Source organism: Carcharodon carcharias, chromosome 1 (assembly GCF_017639515.1).
Source record: "Carcharodon carcharias isolate sCarCar2 chromosome 1, sCarCar2.pri, whole genome shotgun sequence".
Lineage (NCBI taxonomy): Eukaryota > Metazoa > Chordata > Chondrichthyes > Lamniformes > Lamnidae > Carcharodon > Carcharodon carcharias.
In genome coordinates this window covers 148,217,121-148,239,822 of record NC_054467.1, presented here as the reverse complement: position 1 = coordinate 148,239,822, position 22,702 = coordinate 148,217,121, and the positions used below count along the sequence as shown (strand labels likewise).

The 22,702-nt window shown below is 38.7% G+C and overlaps 1 protein-coding gene across 1 annotated transcript in view; it reads left to right on the top strand.

The window, feature by feature from the left end:
- Positions 1–16,136, top strand: part of nfxl1 (nuclear transcription factor, X-box binding-like 1) — a 192,286-nt gene extending 176,150 nt beyond the window's left edge. The window contains exons 20-22 of the mRNA XM_041196468.1: positions 4,272–4,358; positions 9,675–9,728; positions 14,724–16,136. Of these exons, the coding sequence (XP_041052402.1) occupies positions 4,272–4,358; positions 9,675–9,728; positions 14,724–14,897 (315 nt within the window). The 3' untranslated portion in view covers positions 14,898–16,136. The remainder of the gene's footprint in view (positions 1–4,271; positions 4,359–9,674; positions 9,729–14,723) is intronic.
- The last annotated feature ends 6,566 nt before the right edge of the window (positions 16,137–22,702 follow it).

Genomic DNA, 22,702 nt, shown 5'->3' with positions numbered 1-22,702 from the left:
TCTACTTGGAGAGCAGAAGGCTAAGAGGAGATTTGATAGAGGTGTTCAAAATCATGAGGGAGCTGGACAAAGTCGATAGTAGGGAGAAACTGTTCCCGCTCATAAAAGAATTGAGAACGAGAGTGCACAGATTTAAAGTGATTTGCAAAAGAAGCAAATGAGAAGAAACTTTTGCATAGCAAGTGATTCGGGTCTGGAATGCACTTACTGGAGGTGTGGTGGAGCTAGGTTCAATTGAGGCATTCAAGAGGGCATTGGATAATTATTTAAATAAAAACAATGTGCAGAGTTATGGGGAAAAGGCAAGAGAATGGCACTGTGCTCATCTGGAGAGCCAGTGCAGACAAGATGGGCTGAAAGAACTCCTTTTGCACTGTAACAATTCTGTGATTTAGTTGCCTATCCAATTCCCTTTTGGAAACCATAATTAAAACTGCCTCCACCAGTCTCAGGCAATGCATTCCAGAACGTAAACTTTTGCTGATTAAAACATTTTTTCCTCATGTCAATCATCTGTTTTGCCAATCACCTTAAATCCTTATGCTCTGATTCTTGACCCTTCTGCCAGAGGGAACAGTCTCTACCTACTCTGTCTAAACCCCTCATAATTTTGAACACTTTTATTAAACTCTTATTGGCCTTCCTTTCTCTAAGGAGAACAGCCCCAACTTCTTCATTCTATCCATATAAGTGGTTGCTTATCCTTGGAATGATTCTCTGCATTAAATTTCATTTGTCATGTGTTCACCCATTCCATCAGCCTATCTATGTCCTTTTGAAGTATAACTGTCCTCACAATTCATAATATTGCAAATTTTGTGTCATCTGAAAATTTGAAATTGTGTTCTATATATCCAAGTCTAGGCCATTAATATAAATCAAGAAAAACAGTGGTTCTAATACTGACCCTTGGAGATCCCCACTATATACCTTCCTCCAGTCCGAAAAATAACCAGTTGTCACCACTCTCCTGTCACTCAGCCAACTTCATATTCTTGGTGCCACTGTCCTTTTTATTCCACGGGCTTCAACTTTGCTGCTAAGTATTACGTGGCACTTTCTTTATCAAACACCTTTTGCTAGTCCATAAACAGCATATCAGCCACATTGCCCTCATCAATCATCCCTGTTGCTTCAACAAAAATTCAAGTTGGTTAAACATAATTTACCTTTAACAAATCCATGTTGACTTTCCTCAGTTAATCCAGAGTTATCCGGTAGTTACTGATTTTGTACCAGATTAAAAGCTTTCCGACTACTCAGGTCAAATTGACAGGCCTGTAGTTGTTAGCTTTACCCTTACAACCTTTTTGAACAAGGGAAACAGTTGCCATTGTCCCTTCCTCTGGCACCACCTTTATGTAAGGAAGGTTGGAAGATTCTGGCCAGTACCTTAGCAATTCCCACTCTTAACTTCCCTCTGCATTCATTTGTGCATTCCATCAGGATTTGGTAACTTATCAATTTTAAGTACAGCTAACCTTTCAAATACGTCCTCTTTATCAATTTTTAGTGCATCCAGTATTTTAGTTAACACCTCTTTCACTGTGACTTAGGAACTTAGGAAATAGGAGCAGGAATAGGCCATTTCGCGTCTCAAGCCTACTCCACCATTCAACTAGATCATGATTGATGTTCTACCTCAACACTCTTTTCCCGGAGTATCCTCATATCCATTGGTACCATTAATAATTAGAAATCTATCCACCTGTGTCTTGAACATGCTCAATGACACTGTCATACCTTTTCATGTAACTTCCCAATCAACTTGCCCCTCGTACCTTTGTAGTTTCCTTTCTTTGGATTAAAGACCCTAGTTTCGGATTGAACTACATCATTTTCAAACTTAATGTAAGATTCTATCATATTATGGTTACTGTTCCCTAAAGGCTCCTTGCACAATACTAGATCTAAAGTAGCCTGTTCCATAGTTGGTTCCTCAACTGTTCTAGAAAACCATCTCATTTACATTCCAGGAATTCATCTACTACATCATTACTGCTAATTAGGTTTACCCAGTCTATATGCAGATTGAAGTCCTCCATGATTACTGTATTACCCTTGTTATATGTACCTCTAATTTCCTGGTTTATACGGTGCCCTACATTACCACTACTGTTTAGTGGCCAAAAACAACAACTTCCAGTGTTTGCTGCCCTTTTGTGTTTCTTCCAATCAAAGATATCTCTAACATACTGATCTCATCCTTTATTAGCAGCTCTATCCCACTTCCTTTTCCGTTTTGCCTATCCTTCCTAAATGTCGAATATCCTTAAATATTTAGTTCTCAACCTTGGTCACCCTGCAGCCATGTCTCCACCTCTGGTGGGTCTGTCCTACATTTGGGGCAGGAAATACCCAGAAATGGTGATGGAGAAATCTGGGAAGTTGGATGAATTTTGTGACTATGACTGTATTAAGCTGTTGTTTGACTGGTTGATATAATAGCTCTTCCGATTTTGGCACAAGTTCCCAGTGTTTGCGATGTTTGCATAATTGGAGACTAGTTGCTTTCATTTTGGGATTATTTCTATCAGTATTTTGGACCAAAGAAATATTGTAAAGTCATGCAGTTCTAAAGACACCCATCTGTCAAATATAGAGAAAAAATAGGACAAGAAAGGTCAGAAAGACCCCAGTATCTATTTAGAGAGTGATGCACAATGCTAAAGGTCAGAATTAATTCAGCCGTGGTGGTTTGGATCCTGAAACATCTTAATCAGACTTGTACTCAATATAAAGAAACATGGGCTCCCAAACAAATTCAAAATCCCTTACAGCAAAATACAGGTTTAATTTTAGAAATCCAAAGTGCATAATATAATATAATTGAGGATATTCCAAAATTATTAATTTCAAGCATATCTTCTAAGCCATGAAATCCAGTGACCTGATGCACTTTAAAGTTAATCCTTTTAAAATACAATTTAAAGCAAACATGATTATATTCAGGCTTCCCTTGACAAAGGAATAGTAAAACTAACCATGGGCCAAGATTTTACATTCAGTGGGTGGGGATGGGCCCGACACACCGGAGCATAAAATAATATGCAACGACATCGGGTGTGTGTCCCAACATCATTGTGCTGTTCACGATATTTCATTCAGCAGGCACGCGCCGGAGTCAGCTGCATGCTCGCTGATAATTGAAAGGCCTATTAAGGCCATTAACTAGGTAATTAATTTCAAGTTTATGGTGCCCGTCCAACCTCACAGTTGGTGGGCAGGCTAAAAGGCCAAACTGCCTTTATGTTTTTTTAGGAAATCTTATCCACGAGTGGGATGAGGTTTCCTAAAGCTTTTACGAATTAAATAAGAAGTTTTTCTGAAAAATAAAAACATGTCCCATCACATGTGACACAGTCACACGAGGTGACATGTTTCATTAAATTTTTATTACATTTATTTATTTAGTTCAAGAGCTCTGTGCCTCGGAGATTGAAGCACTCTTTTGCGCACATATACGAAAAAGCGCTGGACCCAACTCTCCTTCCACCTTCTGCCCGCACAGGTAGAGCTCAGCGCTACCACTTGCATATTACGCCAGGCGGGCCTTAATTGACTCACCCGCATAAAATGAGGGTGCGGAGCCGATCACGGACAGCAGTTGACTCTGTGACAGCCCGTCCGACAATGGAAAATTCAGGCCATGTTGTATTATCTTCAACTGATTGCCTATGTGTGTATCAAATGCACCGAGAACTATTTCATGTTCAATTAAACATGTCTGCATACAGCAGTTTGTGTGTGTACATTTCAAGAATCCTCTTGCACTCTAGAGAACTAGATTTCTATTTTCTTGTTTTGTAGATTTTAGTATGGTGATATAGGCAGGTAGTTTAGGGAAATTTTGGTAGATAAAGCAACAGATGGAACATTAACTAATTCTTCTGTCACGGTGATGCATTACAGCCTGTTACACAAGCCAGCAGTCATTGAATGGATGCAGAGGAAAATACACTACTTTGGGTTCAACTAGGATCAGCAGTATTCTATTTATCTGAAACTCGATGATGAGCGCACATTTCTGTGTATAATTTCTAGTGGAACCCCAATGGGGTATGGAAAGTATCTTTATTGAATTGAAACACTAGAACTGGTGCGAGCAATGTTATTAAATGTGCCCATTAAATGGGTGTTATTTTGAACAAATGTTTATCTAACCTTAAAATATCAACTATATCCTTCCTGCTGTATAGAATTTGTGGTTTCAAATTAACACAACATTCTTTGAAGAATTGATACCAAAGACATTTATGTGTTTAATAAAGGAAATACTGTGTTCAGTGGTGACTGAGGAGCAAGCCCTGGTGGAATGTGATGAAGTCTGTCAGGAAATGAAGCAAAAAGCATCTGAGGTAACGTCTCTTGCCTTGTTACATTATACTCTCTCAACTTTGCTTAAGAGTGGATGCAAAGAACGTGTTCCAAAATAGACTCTACGTACAAATGAAATCTCACGTATAATTGTTGCAGTGAGTACATTGCATTCTATATGTTAAACTTCTATTGTTTTTGTGTATTTATACATAAGTTCTATTAGATTGCTTGCAATTTGTTCACCCAGGGTTGTTTGCTGTACCAGAAATGATAGTGGCAGAATCCATATAGCTTTTTAAAAAAAAGTTTTGAAACATTTGGAAAGGAAAAAATGGTTAAGGGAAAAGGGCAGAGGATAGGGACAAATAACAAGTATTTAGAATCATTTCAGAAAGCTGGCACGGGTAGAGTAGTCTCCTTCTGTGTTTTAAAATTCCATAATTTGAAGTACTTGTTATTTGACACAGGCTCAAGTTGATAAAATTAATTTTTATTAATTGTTTAGAAAGTTAACCAACAACCTTGGTCATCAAATCTTATTTTAGTTTGGGGAAACTTCATAGTTTAAATTTACCTTAAAATGACGGTAAGTAATTGCTTTGAACCTGTTTTGTATATTTTTCTTATCTCTGAACATTTTAAGTCATACTGCTTTTTTTTAAATAAATGGCTTGTCGTACTTGCACTGCCTGAATTTGTGACATGGTTTTATTCTGCCTTTCTGTGATGATATCAGGGGAAGATGGTGATGCAATGGTAATGTCACTGGATTAGTAATTCAGAGACCCAGGTTCATGCTCTGGGGACATGGGTTCAAATCCCAAATTCAATTCATTACTCTGAAATTGAGAACTAACCTCAGTAATGATGACCATGGAGCTATTATCAATTGTCATAAAAACCCATCTAGTTCATTAATATCCTTTAGGGAAGGAAATCTGCTACCCTTATCTGGTCTGGCCTACATGTGACTGCAGACCCACAGTAATGTGGTTGACTCTTAACTGCCCTATGAAGTGGCCTAGCAAGTCAAAGGCAATTATGGATGGGCAACAAATGCTGGCCTTGTTAGTAACACCCACATCTCATGAAAGAATAAACAAACAAAAATATGATTGGAACTTCTAATATTCAGAAGGAAAACGTACATCCTAGCCCAATCATTACACTTGATTTTTTTAAAATTAACTTTTGCATACTAGGAAAAACCTAAATGCAGCAAGCAAGTAACCATAAATTGTTATGAATCCAAATTCATTAAATTTGTCATTGTAATAAATTCCATTTTTATGGTTTAAACTTAGTGGCTTAAATCTAATTTTCTGATGATGCTAAATTCCCCAATTGAATTGCCAGCAGCACGTCGGAACATTAGTTTGTTCCTGATTTAAAACTTGCCTGAAATTGACAATTAAGCAATTGGAAAAACAGCAAGAACATAGCTTTTGATAGGAAATGGAAAACGTTAAGCCCATTATGCTCAAAAGTGAACAACAGTAATACTAGTCTAAAGCTGCATGTGGTATTTGTAATCTTTTTGGCATTACTAAGCTACTGTTTCAGAATGAGAACAGCGTTTTAAATTGGAGAGGCCCAAGAACTGTATTGGATTACATGTGGAACCTTACAGAATAGTCATCTTCCAACGTAAAGCATATGCTGTTTAAAGTTGACCAGGTGGCTTGGATTTTTCATGGATCTCCTCCAGTTTTGTTCCTTTTAAGAGCCTTACCAATCAATATATTATGAGTAGTAGCAACAATTTGGATTTCCTCTTTGAACTTCTACACTATATGAGTTTGTATGAAGGCTACATCTAGGGTTGAGGGATGAGGAATTGAAAATGATTCATTAAAATTAAAATACAGTAATTTTCCAGAGTGTAATTTTGAACTACTAGTGACTACAATCAATTTCAAAAACAATATGCCCAATATATAGGATCAGATGATCCAGAATATAAATGAACCAGCAGGAGTGACCATTGCAACGTTCAAGGGCAAAAATATAAGCATTAGTTAAATAATAGATAAATTACACATTTTGCTATTTGGGAATATATTCGATTAATGTAATAATAGTGTAGGAACTTAGTAACCAAAAATGTATGTAATGATTTTAAAATCAGAATTAAATGCAGGTATGGGCTATCTTCCTAAAAATACTACTTTCTTTATCCCTTCATCAGATGTGGGTGTCGCTGGCTAGGCCAGTATTTATTGCCTATCCTAATTACCCTTGAGAAGGTGGTGGCATGTGCCCTTCTTGAACTGCTGCAGTCCATGTGGTGTAGGTACACCCACAGTGCTGTTAGGGAGTGAGTTCCACAATTTTGACCCAGCCAACATTGAAGGAATGACGATATAGTTCTAAGTCAGAATGGTGTGTGGCTTGGAGGGGAACTTGCAGGTGGCGGTGTTCCTATGCATCCGCTACCCTTGTCCTTCTAGATGGTAGAGGTCGCAGGTTTGTAAGGTGCTGTTGAAGGATCCTTGGTGAGTTGCTGCAGTGCATCTTGTAGATGGCGCACACTGCTGCCACTGTGTGCCGGTGTTGGAGGAAGTGAATGTTTATGAATGGGGTGCTTTGTCCTGGATAATGTCGAGCTTCTTGAATGTTGTTGGAGCTGTACTTATCCAGGCAAGTGGAGAGTATTCCATCACACTCCTGACTTGTGCCTTGTAGATGATGGACAGGCTTTGGGGAATCAGGAGGTGAGTTACTTGCTGCAGAATTCCCAGGCTCTGACCTGCTCTTGTAGCCACAGTATTTGTATGTGTTTCTGGTCAATGGTAACCCCCAGGATGTTGAGAGCAGGGGATTCAGTGATGGTAATGCGATTGAATATCTCTCTTGTTGGAGATGGTCATTGCCTGGCACTTATGTAGCATGAATGTTACTTGCCACTTACCAGCCCAAGCCTGAATATTGTCCAGACATTGCTACATGTGGGCACAGACTGGCTCAGTATCTGAGGATTCATGAATGGTGCTAAACAATGTGCAATCAGTGAAAATCCCTAATGCTGACCTTATGATGGAGGGAATGTCATTGATGAAGCATCTGAAGATGGTCGGGCCTAGGACACTACTGTGAGAAACTCCTCCTGGGACTGAGATGATTGATCTCCAACAGCCACAACAATCTTCCTTTGTGCTAGGTATGACTCCAACCAGCGGAGAGCTTTCCCCTGATTTCCATTAACTCCAGTTTCCCGGCTTTCTGATGCCATACTCAGTCAAATGCTGCCTTGATGTCAAGGGCAGTCACCTCGCCTCACCTGTGTAGTTCAGCTCTTTTGTCTATGTTTGGACCAAGTCTGTAATGAGGTCAGAAGCTGAGTGACCCTGGCAGAACTCAAACTGAGTGTCAGTGAGCATGTTATTGCCTCTTGATAGCCCTGTCAATGACACCTTCCATTATTTTGCTGATGATCAAGAGTTGGCTGATGGGGCAGTAATTGGCCGGGTTGGACTTGCCCTGCTTTTTGTGGACAGGACATATGTGGGCAATTTTCCACATTGCCGGGTAGATGCCAGTGTGGTAGCTATACTGAACAGCTAGGCTAGGGGCATGGCTAGCTCTGGAGCATAAATCTTTTAGTGCTATTGCTGGAATGTTGTCAGGGCCCATAGCCTTTGCAGTAACCAGTGCCTTCACCTGTTTCTTAATATCATGTGGAGTGATTTGAATTGGCTGAAGACTGGCATCTTTGATGCTGGTGACCTTGGGCGGAGGCTGAGATGGATCATACACTCAGCACCTTTGGCTGAAGATGCTTTCAAATTCTTGAATCTTGTGTTTTGCACTGACGTGTTGGGTTCCCCCATCTTTGAGGATGGGGATGTTTGTGGAGCCTCCTCCTGTGAGTTGTTTAATTGCACACCACCATTTACAACAGGATGTAGCAGGACTGCAAAGCTTAGTTCTGATCCATTGGTTGTGGGATCTTTTAGGGCTGTCTATCAAATGCTGCTTCTACTGTTTGGCATGCTAGTAGTGTGGTGTTGTAGCTCCACCAGGTTGACGCCTCATGTTTAGGTATGCCTGTTGCTGCTCCTGCAGTCTGCATTGAACCAGGGTTGAACCCCAGCTCGATGGTAATTGTAGAATGGGACATATGCCAGGCCATGAGGTTACAGATTGCGGTTATATAGAATTTTGCTGCTGCTGGTTACCCACAGTGCCTCATGGATGCTCAGTTTGAGTTTCTAGAGCATATCCTCAGTGCGAAGATGGGACTTTGTTTCCACAAGGATTGTGCAGTGGTCAGTCCTATCAATACTGTGATCGACAGATGCATCTGCAACAGGTAGATTGGTAAGGACGGGTTCAAGTAGGTTTTTCCCTCTTGTTGGTTCCTTCACCATCTGCTGCAGACCCAGTCGAGCAGCTATGTGCTTTAAGAATCGGCCAGCTTGGTCAGTAGTGGTACTACTGAGCTACTCTTGGTGATGGACGTTGAAGTCCCCGCCCAGAGTATGTTCTGTGCCCTGGCCACCCTCAATGTTTCTTACAAGCGGTGTTCAACATGGAGGAGGACTGATTCCTCAGCTGAGGGGGTGCTGTAGGTGGTAACCAGCAGGAGGTTTCCTTGTCCATGTTTTACCTCATGCCATGTGACTTTATGGGGTCCAGAGTTGATGTTGACTACAGGGCACCTCCCTCCTGACTGTGCTGCCACCTCTGGTGGTTCTGTCCTGTCAGTGGGACCGGACATATCCAGGGATGATGGTGATGGTGTCTGGGACGTCATCTGTAGGGTATGATTCCGTAAGAATGACTTTGTCAGGCTGTTGCTTGACTAGTCTGTGGAACAGTGCTCAATTTTAGCACAATGCCCCAGATGTTCGTAAGGAGGATTTTGCAGGATCGACAGGGCTGGGTATGCCGTTGTCGTTTCTGGTGCCTGGATTGATGCAGAGTGGTTATTCCAGTTTCATTCCTTTTAGACTTATAGCGGTTTGACTTATGCTAGGTCATTTCAGAGGACAGTTAAGAGGCAACCAAGTTGCTCTGGGTCTTCCATCACATGTGGGCCAGGTCAGGTAAGGACAGCAGATTTCCTCCCTAAAAGGACATTAGTGAACCAGGTGGGTTTTTGGATGGTCACGATTACCAAGAACTAGCTTTTAATTCCAGGTTTATTAGTTGAATTTAAATTCCACCAACTGCTGTGGTGGGATTTGAATCTGTCTCTCCAGAACATTAGTCTGGACCTCTGAATTGTTAGTCCAGTGACATTACCACTTCCCACTGCCTCCCCTTAAATAACCTTTAATACAGAATTACATGAATATCAAAGTTTAATTTGTCTCTAGACAATAGATTTATTTTTTCAACTGTTTCTTCAGATGAAAGAAGCTGAAGAAAAAGCTGCCCTTGAAAAAGAAAGACTAAAGCAACAGGTAAGTAGCTTAGTACGCTCCTTCCCAAACAATTTTCTGATGTGACCCTGTTTTAACATGAAAATTAACATGACCCCAAATGACAGCAAGAACAACAGCAATATGGCAGCATCGTAACATTAGTATATGATTATTAACATTTGCATTTTATAGATCAACATATAATACGTCACATGCATTTGAAAATCAGTGTTTTTAAAGCACTTATAAAAATGCCATTATTTTATGTACTGTTGTAGGTTTCAGCCAAGCTCTCCATATTCCCCGGTGACAGAATGCTCGATGAAGTCCCTGTCCCCTCCACCCCCACCCCCACGCACATTGCAATCAACCCTCTGTTCCCACTGCGCACGTACGCACACACACCCCTCTTCCCAAACCACCTCCCGCAGAAACTCACTCAGCAGCCCCTCTTCCCAACTCCCTTCCACCCGACACGTTCGTTCACTTAGCAGCTCCTCTTCCCCACCCCCATGCCCCCACATACTGTTCCTTAACTTTGAAAAAGAATCCTTTAAACCACTGGACAAGGTGTACCTTTTAGAGAGAAATTAAATTTTGATTTTTTTTATTGGTTTGTCTTGTGTTGCTTAATTTGATAGCTGAATGGTGAGTTGGCTTTCTTGTCTGTTTCACCTAATGCTACTTGACAGGCTTGTATTGGGAACGATGGAGACAAAAGACTGCTATCAGGCTGATGGGTGCGGCCTTGTTTTAGTGCTGATTAAAGAATGTTTAGCACTTACAGGAGAGAGACTAATCCTATTTTTACTGAGTTGCGTATTCCCATTATTAGAACTGAGTTTCTTTTATCTGCTGATCATTTTACACTATGCATATAGTTTATTTTGTCTAAGTGTTTCTACCCTGTCATTTCATATTTTGAGGTAGACATTGTATGCTTGCAGTTTGTGGTATTTCCTCCTTCTACTATGACAAGATTATGTTTGTTGCCATCCCTGAGCTTTTGCTTGATATTTGTATATTTTGTTTATATTTATAGTTCACCTATTAAGGTACAATATTTAAAAAAGGCATCAAGCCAGAACTGGGAAATTATAAACCTATAAGCCATGTAGTTGGTTATATAGGAAAATTGCAAGAACGGATCATTTAAGGATACTCTATATGCCTGCCTAGTCACAGAAGGATTTTCAGAGATTCTCAATGTGTATTCTGAAAAGGTTTTTTTTTCTACCAACGTAGCTGCTATTTTTTGATGAAGTTGCAAGATTGCAGGATTACGGTATAAAACAAAAAGCACTATACTGTCCTTATGGAAGATTTTTGTTGGTCTCATCTAGAATACTATGTGCAGTTGGTCACCTCACATGGAGATGATGTAGAGGCCCTAAAAATGATCAGAGAAGCCACTAAGTTGACAAATACCTTGAAGGCTCTTAGTTACAATGGGAGGCTGAGCTGGCCTTTTAACTCTAAGTATAGACTTAAGATTTGACACGAGACTGTGTCCATGTGGTTACAGTATTTTAGTTAAATACACTGAGAAGAATCATGGAACACTAGTGTAGGACTTTTAGATATCAGGTGGTTATTCTTTTAACAGTGGGTCACTCATAGGTTGCCAGCTCTTGCAATGAATGTAGATGTGCTGCAATTGCTCAAAGGGGAGTTGGATGTGTAAGTGGGGTACTGGGTAATGTGCCCTTATAAACTGGCATTTTCTGAAACTCATTTTCATTGCCTTCAAGAGTTGCAGCGATATTTCCCAGATTTTATTTCCCTGAATTAACTTGAGTTTATTTTCTCTTTTAGCCTCTTTCAGGATATTACACGGCTACTTGTGGGTGTGGGATACTAGTGGTGATGCTCAGTTGCTCTATGACCATTATGGGACAAATTCAGTAGACTAGCTGATTTTTTTTCAGGCCTGTCATTATCATGTGCTCATAAGATTTATAATGTAAAAGAGTTTGCTTGACCAAGGAAGCAATGAAAATTCTGGTCTCTGCATCAGGATTATGCTGACCTTTGCTTTCCTGTAGGAGGTCTATCTCACTCAGCAGGGTAAGAATAGGTTGACAGTGGGTGTTTGGTTGCTTCCATTTTTGCCTTTCAGCTCTTGCCAATTGACAAGGATAACCATTCTAATTAATAAACGTGGAAAGCACAAGCTGGTGAGCACACAAAAGTAGAATTTCTACCCTCGTTTTTCTTACGATGTGGTTTTTTTAAATAACTGCCAAGTGAGTGATCTGCTATAAATGATTTAATGATAGCTTTCACTATTTGACTTTTCCACTGAGTTTCACTTGAGGATTTATTTGTGCCAAATTTGTTAGTTTTTTAAATCAAAAAAACTGTTGGTTAAGTATTTGATTGTCTCTGAATCAGATTATGTGCTCAAACCCCACTCAAGAAAAGAGCATATAACTTACATTGACGCTTCTGTGAGTGTTATGGGAGTGCTGCAATGCCAGAGGCGTTTTCTTTTGGGAGAGGCGATAAACTGAGGCTCTGAGTGAAAGTACACGATGTCATGACACTATTTGAAGAATAACACGATATTCCCCTGGTTTCCTGGCCAGCATTTCTTTCTCAACCTACACAAAAACAGATTTACAGTTTGTGGGATCTTACTGAGCATTGTTGACCGCCCCATTTGTCTACACATCAAAATTACTTAATTGGATGCACAGCGCTTTAGGATAGTCTGTAAATGGAAAATATCTTATATTGTGCAAGTGCTTTCTTTCTCAGTAATCCAGTTTGATTTACTTACCATGGTGAAAGTGTAAGATTGCATGTGCATTGTATGACAAGGATCAGAAAAATTTGCCAACTTAATAGCGTTGTCAAAGTTAACCTGTTTGGCAAAGTTCAATAATTTTGCAGCCCTGAGTTATTTTCTGAGATTTGGAGATCGCTTAATCTTTTAACCTGATTTTGTGTCTAATGAAACTGGTCTGTAAAAGCCTGGAAGATACAAAAGCATTTAAATTTTTATTTTTCTGTAATACTTCGGCAAAAGTGCCATTAATTTGTATAATATAAATTAAGAAAAACAACCAAAGGGAGTGTAACACCCACAACTAACTGTTGGAGGGAGTGAAAATTCAAATGTTCTTCACATTCTGCTGATGAACAATTTTTTGTTTCTTGGCAAAAGTATCATGCTACCACATTCCTCACTTTAATTCACATTTCCAGCGAAGAAGCTGTGAAATGGGATGTTTGAACATCGTTAGTACTTACATATTTATCTTTGAGTCTGTATTTGATTTCCTGAACAGTTGCCCTATAAACCAGTCACAGTAATGTTGTAGTGACATTTACTTTTTCTCTGAATGATTAATGATTAAACAAAGATTGGAAACACTCCCTCTTTCTGTTATCATGATTTTTATATTACTAGAATCTTGTTTTGTGATCTCAGTTGTGTGTTCCATTATGTTTCTTCTGAGGCAAAATAAAATAACCAAATTAGTTTCCAAATTTTGAAAACTTTAGAAATTCAAAAAGAGTACTGAACCTTGTGTTTTTCCCCATTTTCTTCCCTTTTCATATATCTTCTTTTAAAGGCAGTAAGCCCGACTTGATTACACTTTCAAAGAACCTAGCAGCCCCTTGCCAAAGTAACTATTCTTCAAGTGGGAACTTAGACAAAGTGTCAGCAAACTATTTCAATCTGGCAGGCATAATAGCCAAGCCAGATCCTGTTCAGTCTCATTGTCTCCATGTTCACATGTACTTTGTAGTGAGAGTCATCAGGAGCTGAAACTCTGGGCTGACTTTTCTGTTGTCTCTGAAGACCTCTGGTGATTGATGTCATTTGCTGCTGCTTGTAACTATTCCTACCAGGAGATCTGCTGTCTTGGTATCTCACGCTCGTCTGTCTTTTGCCATCCTCCTACATTCACTGTAACTCTTCTTCAACCAATATGTGACGTCCATCATCCAGCTATGCCAAGGCCAACCCTTTTTTCTGCTGCCCTCCTCTTAGCCCTCTGGAAGAGATCCTGTAGCCTTTCAGCTCAGATCAAATGGCCAAAACACTGATTTTTATTTTCTGGATGTCACTTTTTAAGAGCTCTTTTTGTTCTTACAATTTCAAGCACCTCCTCATGAAACATTTAGCATACGTCTTAGCATCCACATTTCAAAGGCCCCTATTTGCTTCTATAGATTTTTATTTATTGCCCAGCTTTCTGAGGCATATAGGCAGGTGGATGGAATGTAGCACCCTGTGTGTTTCTTCCTTGTTACAAGCTTGAATTTTTCTGTTGTTAACGCATCCTTCATTTTTACAAAATTAGTTTTGGCTATCTCTGTCCTCTTTCTAATTTCAGCATCACATCTACCATCTTCTGTTATCATTTGTCCGAAATAGACAAACTTATCTACTTGTTCCGGTGTGGCATCATCCTCTTCAGTCTTCACTCTAAGTTATTTTAATGTGTTCCTCCCAATTACCATTGTTTTTGCTTTTTTGGTGTTCATGCTCAATTGATATTCTAAACTTCAGGTTTTTACTTGATCTACAGTATTTTGTAGGGCCTCTTCTGATTCCACGAACAGCATTGTGTTGTGTTCTTGCCTCCAATTTTTACCCCTGGAATTACATCTAATTTTCTGAATATTTGTTCTGTGTACATTTTGAATATATTTATTATTTTTATTCATTCATGGGATGTGGATGTTGCTGGCTCAGCTAGCATTTGTTGCCCATCCCTAATTGCCCTTGAGTAGATGGTAGTGAGCTGCCTTTTTAAACCGCTGCAGTCCATGTGGTGTAGGTACACCCACAGTTCTGTTAGGCTATTTATGTTATTTATATTGTCCCAAATGCTGTCTTGGCTGCGCTCAGCTGAGTTAACAAACCCAGAAATTGTACCTGGTTTATCTAGATTCATACCACAATTGGTGTTGTGTCTTTACTTCAATTTATTTCACTTTCATTTTTACTCTTGCATATTCCCCTTACACCCAAATATGTTCATGAACTAAACTAAGTTTGTACAACCTTTTATCCAGGTGGAATTAGAAGCCTTTGAAAAAAGACTAAAGGGTCGCCGTAAGAAGAACAAGAAACGGGATACAATAGAAACCCAAGAAACAGCTTGGCAGAAATACAAGAAATACCTAATGATCCCTGTCTGTGGGATTATCCTGGCAGTGGTCGCTTTTTACCTACTACAACTCAATTGAAGAAATTGGAAGCCATGGTATGGTCAAAATTAATTAAGAAAAAACTTATCTAGTGTACTTTAAAAGAAATAATTACATTAGAATGAATCCCACAACTAAAGTCCTTTTGTGCTGAGCTTGCTTCCAGCCTACAAAAGTTTACAAATATAATCAATCATGATGCCATAAGTGATTTATGCATGTGACAAATACCATTAACTTTCACGTGTATATAATATTGTATGAAAACTTAACATCACATTGTGTGTATTTAGACATGCATGATTATTTCACTGAGATGTTTGAGAAAAAATATCACTGCAGATAATTCTATTTCATACATATAAACATTAATTTTGTCTTGGAACTGACAGGCTATGAAGATTGCATTACAATTATTAAAATTGTTTTATTTCCTTCTTTGGGAACTTAGGATAAGTCTGACCAATTTAATATATGTGAGTTTCTTTATCTTCTAGCTTATGTAGACCTTTTAATTTTTCACTTTTAGTCTATGCATTTGACTATTCTGTGAAAGTTGTAAGCCAGCAAACAGAGTTATGTTTAGTTTGTGAATCGGTAGACATAGTATAATTGACCCCAGCTCACTAAAATGTTGTAGATTGTAGATTGCCTTGCTATTAAAAAAAATTCTGTTGTTTCAGATCAAAAAAATGCTTGTCGGCTGGGCCTCGTGCTTTATATAGCACTGTAGTTATTCAAAACAAATTAACAAATTGAAAAATAGCAAGCATTGAAACACCACTAATGGCATAAGCACAGAGTGAGAAATTTAAAGTCTGCTCTTATTTTACATTTAAATGATTGAATGGCTCCACTTCCCTATTAGATTATCATGGAGAGTTGACTGACTTTTCTTTCACAGTCCGTATATATTTTATCTTCTAATTGAAAAAAATTGAGGCCAGAGGGTCAAGCATTCCTTTTTCTTAGCTACATAGTTGTATTTATATTGGAATTGGCTATTTAGATATAGCAGTAATTTTAAAAATTATTCAAAACTGTCTGAGAACCAATTGATGGATTACATGTTCTATAAATCTATTTCCATGGGATATTATTGATAAATTCAAAAAGAATTCACAAGACATTAAAAATATTTAATGCCAGATAGTGCAAACGGTTTGCAATGTGAGCCCTATTGAATGTTTTCCTGAACTGAAATTTATCTATGCAGTGAGCTGTATGTTGCATTATTTTTCTTGACCTATGATTTAATAAATGAATTGTGTTCCCATTTATGGTGGTACTTTTTGTTGTACTGAGTAACGTCTATTATCTAAAACAAAAGTGATGACATCCATTCATTAGAAAAGAAGTGTAAAGATTCTTTCTCATGTAATCAAGTTCCAAGGACCGTTAAATAAGCTGGCAGCCAAAAATGGAGGGAGGGAAGGAGCCCCACTCAAACACTGTTGGTCACCTTCTTCCCTCATTCATGGTGATTGTGCACCCCACCTGATTCTAGAATTGGGCATTTAGCACTTCTGCATCCGCTAATAGCAGCATTTCATTTTGTGAGCATTCTAAAAAGGTTTTAAAATCCATTTTACATTGTTTCTTTAAGAAAAAATTGAATCTTTAAGTGTTCCATGACAATGTTAGAAATGCAGGTCCCTTTAAGAGTAAACTAGGACAAGCTTCAGAGTGAATTGAGAGCAGGTGATGCTCATTGAAGCCTGTACTTAAGAGCTGGGTTTTTCCCCAGTCTGGGGGCTGCTTCTGGAGACGGAGAGAATCCAGAAGGATATCGATGTTTGTACCGAACTATAGTTTCATAATAAAACACGTGAAGCACAGAATGTCTTCTACCTGATTCAGTTAATGGATATCCACCTATAAGACATTCCAATAGGTTTTCTGAGAATCGGATGAAAACTTAATGGTATATATATGTGGAGATTGAAAGACAAAGATTTTGTGAATGTCTGTCAAGATTTGCCAACATGGAAACCGGTTTGAATTTTCAATTTCTAGAATTGGAACACATTTTTAGAACACATTCTAGAAATTTTCCAAATTTACCAACTTTCCAAGTTGGTAAATGAAAGTATTTCAGTTGTTGCCAACATCTGAATCCAATACATATCCTTCTTACAGCAACTATAAGAAATGTTTGGTGTTTGCTGATCATAACATCTTTCTGTTGCAGTCTAAGGACTAGGGTCCATTTGAACGTTGAAGTCATTGGAAGGAAATAATTTAGAATGCATCATTTTAAAATAGTCCTTGTCTGAGAAGATTGACTGCATAATCAAGACTATGTTAAATAACCCTACGAAGACCAGCCAATAAACAGGTGTCAGTGTTGAACCAGAGTTGGAGTTATATGATTCTCCTATCTACTAGAGGCATAAACACCAATTTTGGGAAGTAATTATTTGTAATGATTGAACTTCCAGAAATGCTGGAAGAAGTTGATTAAGGGCTTTAATGTTTTGATTTAATCTTCTCTGATTTGCATGATTTTTTTCCTCCTGCAGGGATTACCACAGTTCTAAACCATTATAGCAATTCCATTGATTCTGGTATTGGCTAATCAAATTTCTCTCCCCTCCCCCCTCCCCACCAAACTCAAATCTTCATCTTCCTTCTATGATTTTGACGTGGCTGAAGGAAATGAACCTATCAAAAGGAGGTGGGCGATGTTAAGAAATTAGAAGTAGGACGCCTTTGCAATCTGAGAGTGAGTACGAGCTTAGGCTTGAATAGGACACAGAGATTACAAACCATTTGGTTCAGCCTGAGCCGGTGGTGAAAGTGCGAATGGAATTGTGGGGCTCCTGAGGTAACTGTGCATGAGTGGTAAGAGTCCATTTCTGGAAATTCTGTGGCTACTATTGGATATGTAAGTGTAGAACCAAGTGAAGACAATCCTACTGAGCTGGCTAATGAAGAATGATGTGACTGGCTAAGCCAAATGCAAAGGAGGACATGAAGTTGAGCGATTAATGAGTCTCAGATTATGTTTGTGAAGAGGGCCACTTTGCTATTCTGGCCGGAGGGAAACTTGATAGGAAAAAATGGGCACTGATTTTGGGAGGCTACAACACATTGGGGAAATTGTAGCCACAGTATTTGTATGGCTGGTCTAGTTAAGTTTCTGGTCAATAGCAACCCTCATTGTTCATGATGGGGGAATTCAATGATGGTATCACAATTGAATGGCACGGGTAGATGGTTAGACATTTTTTTGTTGGAAATGGCCATTGCCTGTTACTTGTGATGTGAGTCTTGCCACTTGTCAGCCAAGCCTGAATTCTGCCCAGGTTATGCTGCATGCAAACATGGACTGCTTCAGTATTTGAGCAGTTGCAATTGGTACTGAACACTGAGCAATCAATCATCAAGGAATCAATCATCACTTCTGACCTTGTGAAGCAGCTGAAGCTGGTTGGGCCTAGGACATTAACCTGAGGAACTCCAGGGGCTGAGATGATTGGCCACCAACAACTACAACTATCTTCCTTTGTGCTAGATATGACTCTAACCTATTGAGGTTTCCTATTGAATTAATATGCAAACATACAAATTAGGAGCAGGAGTAGGCCATTCGACCCCTTGAGTCTGCTCCACCATTTGATAAGATCATGCCTGAAGTGATTGTAGCCTCAACTCCACTTTCCTGTCTATCACCTATATCCTTTGACTCCCTTGTCAAAAATGCATTAATCTAACTCAGCATTTAAAAAATATTCAGTGACCCTGCCTTCACTGCTCTGTGGAGAAGAGAATTCCACAGACTAACAACCTCCGAGAAAATTCTCTTCACCACTCTTAAATGGGAGACCCCTTATTTTTAAATTGCGTCCCATACTTCTAGTCTCTTCCATAAGGGGAAACATCCTTTCAGCATCTACCCTGTCATGTATGTATGTTTCAATAAGATTACTTCATATTCTTTTAAACTCTAATGGATACAGGCCCAACCCATACAGTCTTTCTCTCAAGGAGAGAAAAAAACTGTATGCAGTGCTCCAGATGTGGCCTCACCAACACCCTATGCAATTGTAGCAAAGCGTCCCTACTTTTATATTCCATTCCCATGGAAATAAATGACAACATTCAATTTGCCTTCCTAATCACTTGCTGTACCAGCATAACTTTTTGTGATTCATGCAGCAGGATACCCAGATCCCTTTGTACTGCAGAGATTTGCAATCTTTCTCCATTTAAATAATATATTGCTTTTCTATTCTTCCTGCCTGTGATGATGGATGTTATTTTTAAAATATTTTTGGGAATATGGTGGTATTCTGTAAAAGAAGGCTGTGTGTGTGTGGATCCATGATTGATTGAACTTGAGGAGGTTAATAAAGACAGCTTTTCTGTGAGAACTGAGAGATAAAAGGATAAAGGGGCTCGTTTCATGCATTTGTAATGAGAGGTTATGGTGAGGTTGGACTTACAAGTAGATAGGGTGCATTTAAAATTTGCATTATGAGATAAGTGGAGACTTGGTTTTTCAGCTATTGAATTTCAAAGGGGTGTTTAGAAGTGACAAGGAACTTTTAAAACTTAAAAGGTTTTATTGGTAAATGGGAAAGGTATATTAAATTTTATTGATGCAAAAGAAGAGGGAATGGGAAAACATAACAGATTCTTACATTTAGAGAAGTTGAGTTCAAAGAGGTGTAAGGACAATGGAATTTGAGATGAAAGGGACAACAGATATTTAAGGAAAGATGTTTAATTGAGCTGTGGGGGAGAACCGACTGAAGATAGCTCCTGTGTGGGAGAGCTGAAAAGCTATGAGGGATTTTAATTGAAGAAAGACACCCAGTTTCAGGCCAGAAAAGCCTTTGTTATCAGAAGCCAGTCTGTTTCTGAACCTTTTTTTTGGATTTCCACATCTGAGTGGAAGTGTTGAGGAGTTGTGTGGTATACCTTTATTAAACAACAATTCTTTGCCTTGGGTAATATTACTGGATTTTTATAGTTTAAATCTATAAGGGGGCTATCGCCAAGATGGTAGTTTACTTGTGAGTTTTGGCCAAGTGGGTTTTTTAGAGGGTTGTTCTATAAGACTATTTAACTCTAACTTTTTGCTAAAGTTTTTTTCCTTTTTTATAAATCTGGCTTGCTCAGCAAATAATATCTGCTGTGGTTATAACATTGCCAAAGTGGACATGTTCACATTTTCCCACATTATACTCCATCTGCCAATTTTTTTGCCCTCAAATTTAAACTATTTAATACCTTTTGTAGACTCTTTATATCCTCCTCAATTTACTTTTCTACGTATCTTTTGTATCATCAGCAAATGTAGCAACCATACATTCAGTGCCTTCATCCAAGTCTTTGATATAAATTGTAAATAGTTGAGGCCCCAGCATTGATCCCTTTGACACTCCACTAGTTACAACTTGCCAACCACGACCGGTTTATCCCTACTCTTTCCTGTTGGCTCACCAATCTTCTATCCATGCTAATATGTTACCCCTACACCATGATCTCTTGTGTAATAACCTTCAATGTGGCACCATGTTGAATGCATTTTGGAAATCCAAATACAGCATTTCTACAGGTTCCCCGTTTATCCACATTACTCGTTACTTCAATTTTGTTCGAGCTCCTGAAGCCACACTTGGTCAAGTATTGCCTAGACGCAAGGTCTATTATGATCCCTGTAGAGACCGAAGTTTCAAAAAGATATCTGAATTTCCAGTGGCTGACTAATAAATGAGCGAAAAGCAACATTGTCTAAACACTATCCAGTAGGCAACTTTGTCACAAAATTATCATATTTGTCATAATGTTTTTGTAGGCTTAAGGGCGTGAATGCAAGATGGTTCGGTCTGTGTGATTGATTTAATTAGACTAGAATCGCTTAGGAATTGTCAAAAGAATTAGGAGTAAAGCAGACTTTTGAAATGGAGATGGATAACTAGGATGAGGGTTCCACAGGGTGTGAATGGCATTTGCATTTTTAGATAAGAGAAGGGGTTGTTTGATTTTCAAAGGGATGGTGTAATGTTTACAACTAACAAGTTTAGTGAGGCAAAGCAATACCTTTATTTTTCCCAAAAGGAAAGGGCCATACTGACAACATCAAAGATTTTTATATCATAGGAAAAGTAAATTTCCAAAGACATGTAGAACAATGGGATTTTACACATTAAAGGGAGAGAAACATAAATAAAGAAGGATGGAAGGCTATATGTGGGTGGCTGTGTAAAATCTTGAAAGGTACACCAGATGAAACAGCCTTGAAAAAAAGCCTCTCCCCATTCTGAAAAAGAAGTGCTGCTCCAGTAACTAAGGTTCCGTTAGAAAGCCTTTGGAATTCCATTGTCGCGTGGATGCTGTGGTAACCTTGCTGGATTGCCTATTTAAATTTAAAATCTATTTTGGAGTGTTATCTTAAAGGGGGTACGTGGTTGTGAGTCAGGTTAATTAGGAATTTGGGGATTTGTTATATTATCAGGTAACTGTAATCTTATGTATGTGTTTGAATTCTTTTCTTTTGTTAATAAATGTTTTAATTTTTAAAATCTTTATAAATGTGTTAGTGGACTCAATACTTATGAATTCAGTGCACAAATCTTCTTGTAATAAATACAAATTGCAAAACCATTATGATCGCATGACCAAGTTTCCCTTGTGGATTTGGTCTGCCTGGCACATACCACCTACCACATCGTAACAACTATTACTCTAAGCCACAGCAATGAACCCCCATTTAACTATTAAAATGACAGAAAATCCTACTACACTTCACTCTCACCACCTGCCACATCATAACAAAATTGGGGGCACTTTGCAGGTTTTTAAAAAATTCCTTGATTGGCTTGGAGTTGGTGAATCTTAAGGCTATGAGTACAGGAAGAACTTTGAACTCAGGAGTTGGTGTGAGGGATTTTAAAGTGGTGAGACTACAAATATGGCTTTGCCCATTATTAAGACTTTTCTGGGAGTAGCTTGGCTTACATAAAGTAACTACGGTTAAGTCAATAGAATTGGCAGATAAGTTGCAGTTGAGGTTAACCATAGGGGCAAAGAAAGCAGACGTAATTGAAGTAATAGCTCAGCATTTGAAATTGGAAGGGACACCTGAAATTAATGAGTCAATTGAATTGGCTAAGATTCAGTAGCAAATGAAAAAACTTGAGTTTGAGGTCAAATAAAAGGAACAGGAAAAAGAGTATTTCAAAAGGGAACTGGAAATGAGAAGACTTGATCTTCAGAGGGAGAAAATAGCAATGGAGGAAAGAGAAAAGAAAAGGGAGAGAGAATATCAGTTTAAAGAGCTGGAGGTTAAAAAAGAGATCTCAGATGTGGAGGAAGGTTCTGATGTGGAAATGACAATTTTTAATTTAAAACCCTATGGGGGAATGTTTAAGTTTGTGCAGACTCTTCCAAATTTTGAAGAAAGGGACGTGGAGGTGTTCTTTTTCTTGTTTGAGAAGATAGCTAAGCAGATGAAATGGCCACAAGAAATCTGGACATTGCTTTTACAGTGTAGATTGGTAGGTAGAGTTTACGAGGTATATGCATCATTGTCAGAAGACAGTGTGGATTATGAGGCAGTAAAAGAACGCTATTTTGAGTTCATATGAGTTGATTCCTGAAACGTACAGGCAGAAATTTAAGAATATAAGGAAACAGCCTGGTCAGACTTATATTGAGTTTGAGAGAGTAAAACAAAGTAATTTTGACTGGTGGATACAGGCATTAAAGGTAGAGTCAAAATATGCAGCTCTTAGAGAAGTAATTCTTTTAGAAGTATTTAAAGATTCAATTCCCTCAGTAGTGAGAACTCACCTGGAGGAACAGAGGGTTAAAACGGCAAGGCAGACAGCAGA